Source organism: Neolamprologus brichardi, chromosome 20 (genome assembly GCF_056152115.1).
Source record: "Neolamprologus brichardi isolate AB-2024 chromosome 20, ASM5615211v1, whole genome shotgun sequence".
NCBI classification, from domain to species: Eukaryota; Metazoa; Chordata; class Actinopteri; order Cichliformes; family Cichlidae; genus Neolamprologus; species Neolamprologus brichardi.
Window position 1 is genome coordinate 11347223 of NC_142123.1, and position 6000 is coordinate 11353222.

Consider the following 6000-nt stretch of genomic DNA (forward strand, 5'->3'; position numbering starts at 1 on the left):
CCCACATTTCCTCTCCTTTGAAAATGAATGTAATCAAAAAGCTAAGGGTTTGCTTGGTAGATTCTATTGTGCCCTTATAAGCTTTTATCCCCTCCAACCGCTCGCCTCCCGTGCTCATTTCTTTTCTTGTTTTGATTTAAAGATGCAGTGGAAGTACTTAGCATTTAGATGACATGCTGCTGGAGAGGTGTGATGGATCAGCGCCTCTTCAGAGGACTGAATTTCTTCGACAGCGCGGGGGCCAGTCGGCTGGTCAGACAGACAGAGAGACAGATCACAGAAGGACCGGCCGAGCAGGCAGCGGAATACCAAGTCTGCCTTAGTGCTGCGAGCCTGGCACAGCCGAAGGGAAAGCAGCGGCTGCTGGGAATGCCAATGCACAGCCCAGACAGCCGTCTCGCCTTAGCTCCTCTGATTGGCTAAACAGACCATTAGCTTTCTGATTATGATTAGCCGAGTCATTATCTGCACAAAAGTGGCTCATTCACCAATATTAAGAAAGCGAGGAAGCTGTATCTCTCCCATGGTCGAGGGGAAAACAGCATGTTGTCGTGTCCTCCTTAAGATGAATGTGGGCGGCAAGAAGTTGCGTTCACAAAGAAATAAAGTGGAACACTGTTTATCACCCTGCCTCACAGCTAATGTGATGAAAAAAAAAGTGTGACGCCACTGATGGAAGAAAAGAGAGGTCCTCTGCTCTTTAATGCAGATGATGCGTTGGCCATTACTTGATCGTATTTTCTGGTTGAGGGGAGAAGCAGTGTCCTCGGAGGTCATAAAATCTGGTAGAGAACAAAATAACCTTCAGCTTCCTTCGTCTCGCCTTAGATATAATTGGAAGATGTGCCATCTGTGCTTTTAAATGGACATATGCTGCTCTGCGTCTAAGGCCAGTAAGCTGAGGGAAAACTGAATAAAATGAAGGCCGGCCCTCTCTTCCTTGGTGACCTTCTGCTTCTTCTTTTCCAGCCTTTGCCTAAGGAGCCGTCGTAGGATGCAGAGGAAAAACAGCAAGTATGAGTTTTGTGATGATCTGCTATTTTGCATAATTTGCATGCTGAGTGCATAACCCTGTTTCCAGTTCATTTGAAGAAACCAAGGATGTTTTGATTGTTGGATCTTGTAGAAAGCACAAATACTAACTTTGAAAAGAAGCAGAAAATAAAAGAGGCCCTGCCTCGAATGCAATTCATAGTGTATTTTCCAGTAATGTGTTCAATGGCGAGCTTGAATAAAGGTCCAGGTCTGGTACAATTTCCGAGTCACTTTGATGTAACAATGCAATGAGTTATTGGCAGTTTTTTGAAATGCATAAGAACTGAAAGTAAAGGGCCCCTCTGTGGCTACATCAAAGGGAGCGGCTACTTCAAGGTTCAAGTTCAAGTTCAGTTTTTTCTCAGGACATATATCGAAAGCATGTCTACATGGAAGAATGTTTTTAGTAACCAAGAGGAAAGCTACAAAAGATTTCACAATAGATTCAAAAAACAGAAAGAAAAGAATTATACTTTAAATCCATCTAAATCAGCACCACTTGTTTTAAAGTCAGCAAGTAAACGGGAGTGGGTAGCAAGTTAGCCTGACTCAGGTTTATCATCCAGAAACATCCAGAAACTTCCCTCCGGAAATGAAGTAACGACTAAACTGAAATCTTCATCGGAGAACTTGACTGAATATATCTGAACCTTTTATATTCTACAGAAAAAAAACCCAAAACAAAACAGGCATTTGGAATCTGCATGCCGTGTGTCTCATAGCCAATATTCTAAGATTGATTTTCCCTCTTCCACTGAGAAAACAAAATGAATCACGCACAATTACCAAAGACGGGGGGAAAGGGGGCGTCATAAATATTTATCTGCCAGCCCTGGGAATTTGTGCAATTCTGTGTGGATTTGCCAACTCATATTTAAGTGTCTGAATGATTTATGTGGTCAGTCCTGGGGTGTCACATTTGTCCACTGTCACCCTGAATCATTTATGTATTAACATTTATGGATTCATCCATATAACATATTCATGGCAGAATTCTATTATCATTCAAATGGTTTTTTTGATCAAATGATTGGCTAAATTAAGCCATTAACTGCAGAATTTCACCGCAGGTGAAATGTATTCCACCTAGAAAAAAATATATGACATATGAACCCATTTCTTCACATAACTCATATAATTAGATTTTTTTTTTTTTACCTTTTAGACGTGGCATAATTAACTGTGGAGTCACACCAGTGCTGTGTTTATTCACTGGAAGCAATAGTGATTTCAAAAGAAAAGAAAAGAGGTAACTATATCCAGGAAAAAAGGTGTTTCCTGTTCCCTCACAGGCTTCAATGGTGATGGATGTCAAAGCATAAATCAGTTACCGTTGAGTGTGAGGGACGTTCTATTAATACATTCCTCATTAATTTTGTCATTTATTTGATGGAATTAACAAAACAAATGTTGAAGTGTGCCTAAAGCAGAGTCCTGATGCCTGTTTTCATAATGTCAGACAATGCACAGGCAAAGAATGACAAGACCTTAATTTGGGTCTCTCGTTAAATTCATAATTGGCTCATATTCTGTATGTAAAGTGTTTTTCTGGAGCTGACATGGATAAAATATGAAAATTAAAGTGGAAGGAGGGAAGTCGGTGGGTGGTGGTGGTGCTGGTCTTTCAGGTTTTTTTTCCTTTAACACATTTGAATCTGTATATTGGCTGTTTTTGTTGTTAACTAAACTGGTTTTGTTTTTGATTAAAAAAATAATGAGGATTGCAGTTTGGCCCTGACAAAAACGTGACACCAAGAAAAGGCGTTTCTGATACTCACAGTTAGGCAGTGAATGCCCTAAAAAAACATAAAATGAAATCAGGGCACATTCTCTTTTTCTTTTTTACTGAAGTGAAAATGCTAATTTAGTTGTTAAATGATTAAAAACAAGACTACGTTTATTTCTTTTCCTTTGTGCACAGGAACCATAATCTAATTAAAGCTGCTTTTGACTTGCTCCCTTAATTCACAAGGGGTCACCACAGCAGGTAGCTCCACATGTTTGATTTGGTAGATTTTTACACTGGATGCCCTTACTGACACAACCCTAAAGGGATTTGTGTCTCCTCCCGGAATTGAACCGGGGATCTTTTGCTTGTTAGGCGAGTGTGTAAACTACTACACAAGGGATCTGCTAATTAGTTTAGATTACCAAAGTAAAAGTTAATTTTTCACAAGCAGGCAAAAGCGACAATAAAGGCTGCTTTGTGCTGCTGCTGTTAATGTGATAGCATTAGGTTCATGGAAAATGTTGAAATTTGACATAAAATTCAAAAGGCTACACAACACGGAAAATCATCTGCACATTTGCATAACAAGGCGCATGTCTGAAACGATCTAACTTCACAATTAGTGTCTCATGTTTGTCTTTGTCTTTCTTTCTTCTGCTGCAGGTTCATTGACATCTATGTTGCTAAAGAAACCGAGGCCAGTCATTACACCCAAGATATGTTGTCCGTTCACCAATGAGGCTCCCAAAACTTACATCGGCTCTGACCTTCAATAATAAAAAATAAAAGATAAAATAACCCATAACATCTCCAGTCACCGCAGTGAGAGACCTGAAACGTCTGAAAACTCCACGAGGGCAGCATGGTAACAACATCAGCATTGAACGTTCATCACACCCAACTTCATGGACTAATCATGGAACAAAATCCCTATGAGAAACCCCAGAACAACCAGTGGAAAATTCACTGAAGGCCTTTCTTTTTTTTTGTCTTTTTGTCTGCCACTGCCCAATCTGCAGGGGACAGCTCCTTGAAGATTCTTTTTATACCTTTGTGGCTTGATTTAGACTTGTCACAAGGCCTTTCAAAAGTCAGCCCCTTCATCTTCTTTACAGTCGCCGCCATGAAGCAATCCAAGGTTATATTCCAGCCAAGTTTCTTTAATGACAGTTCATTGCTCGAGTCGTGACTTTACAGAGGTTGAGGCAGGCCATATTGTCCGTTGGATTCTAGCTTTTAACACCTTTCTCTCATTTGGCCGGGTGAGATTTTTACAAGGCCATAGCCGCCAATGTCTCTGCATACACATAACGGGACGGATATTATGAAATAGCATGATAGTCACACAAGAGATGACAGATGAGTTGACTGTCTTTGCTCACTGAATGGAGATCGTGATGGTGAAATGTGGACATTTTGGATGACTTAGCTTATACCTTATGTTGTTTGGTTTTTTTATGTGGTGCCAACATAGACTAGAAAAGTAGTTTTTGTCAATGAAGCTCACACATCTTGTACACACAACTGGGAGCATTTAGCAGATGTGGACCCCTGGCTTGTTTTAATGATCTATACTGTGTGTGTGTGTATGTGTGCGTGGGCGCACGGGTGTGGGTGCATGTTTGCATCTGTCCGTGTGTGAATATGTGAGTACACGTGTGCTTGTGTGTGTATGTTTTTCTGTTTGCGTGAGTGGGTAGGAACATCCAGAGATACACTGTGAAATAAGTCATATCCGATGCATTATTCATACTCTTGTATATTTTTGGGACACGCCCAGACCAGAGCTCACCATCTGGCAAAAAGGAAGCATTTGGGATTTTACAGATGTTGGATCTCATTTTAATCCTGGGTTCGCCTTTTCCTTTCTTCCTTCTTGTCTTTTCTTTAGTACATAGAAATATTTATATTGGGGATAAAATATAATTGAAACTGAAATTGAAACAGTATTGTCACATAAGTTAAAATTCTGTAATTAAAATCGATTTATGTGTGATTAAATGTATTTCCGAATCCTTGTCTAAACCGACTATATTTTGATATGAAATGTTTTGGCTGGCCAGATGTGCTTTTTGCCAAGAAATGCTTGATATATTTAAAATTATGTACATACATACATATTGATATATATATATATCCAACTAATGTATTTTTTGTTCTATGGGTCTTACTCTAAGGAGTTATAGAGGAGCAGTAGCACAAAAGACATCAGTCTGAGAGAAGCAGAAGAAGTGGACACAATAACGTGAACGCCAGTAATATTTTTCCAAAAGAATACAAATACAAAATAAAACACATTCCAAACACATCGAGCTACGGTCTGCAGATGAATAACATCTCTCCGAGCTATTTGCAAAAATAATAATCGCCAAGGTGATACTTTACTAGGGGTGATTGCAGTTGGTTGCATTATAATGTACAGGTGTTCCGGTTAATGTGCCTGCTCCTTGCTCCCCTTTTTTCATTTCTTTGTACTACAAAGCCCTGTACATCTCCATCTTAATGTATGCATTTGAGGATATAAAGAGAGCATCTGCTCCCAGAAGCTGTGGACTGCGCATTTGGTGTGTGTGTGTGCGTGTGCGTGCGTGCGTGTGTGTTTTCCAGGTCAGTACACAGTCTTCTGTGTTGTGAGAAAATACCAATTTCCACCTGATCCCATTTCTTTGATTTCATGCTGCCTTTATTTATCACTTCTATGGTTGGCACTCACCGTAAGTAAATTGTCCCTTTGTTTTGCCTCACTGTCAGTGCAGGAGCTGCTGCAGTGACTCTAAGCAGGACAGTAACACTGATGGATTTTACTCAATGATAGATAAGAACAGATGGACATACATAAACCTCCTCTGCCTCTGCATCTGAAAAATGTCCAAATCTGACAGGTATTTATGCTAGAACATGTCATCAAAGTAAGTCCGGTAAGGCCCCAGTCACACAGGGCTAGAGACTGGTTTTCGACCCCTTGACAGCCTCCAGTTGCTAGGCAAATATGTGTATTGTTGTTGAGAGGTTGCTGGCTGTCACTTGGTGAAATCATTCACAGAGGGCATTACCACAAAACCCTCCTTGTGGTTGCTTTGGTTAATAGCACGTTGCTGCAGTCGCCCATAGTTTTCATGGAAGATTCCGGACATGGATGCAAACACTAAGTTTGACAGCACGTGGTGTCCATTTCTAGGTTGTGCCCTTTTTATAATCTCCCTACCACTTCGCAAGTAGTTGGCAACTGTTTGCAG

At 40.4% G+C, this 6000-nt stretch overlaps 1 protein-coding gene across 2 annotated transcripts in view; it reads left to right on the forward strand.

Annotated features, from left to right (window-relative positions):
* Positions 1 to 4777, forward strand: part of tafa5l (TAFA chemokine like family member 5, like) — a 42728-nt gene extending 37951 nt beyond the window's left edge. For both annotated transcript variants that reach the window (XM_035905475.2, XM_006785300.2), the window contains exons 5-6: positions 970 to 1014; positions 3428 to 4777. In XM_035905475.2, the coding sequence (XP_035761368.2) occupies positions 970 to 993 (24 nt within the window). In that variant the 3' untranslated portion in view covers positions 994 to 1014; positions 3428 to 4777. The remainder of the gene's footprint in view (positions 1 to 969; positions 1015 to 3427) is intronic.
* The last annotated feature ends 1223 nt before the right edge of the window (positions 4778 to 6000 follow it).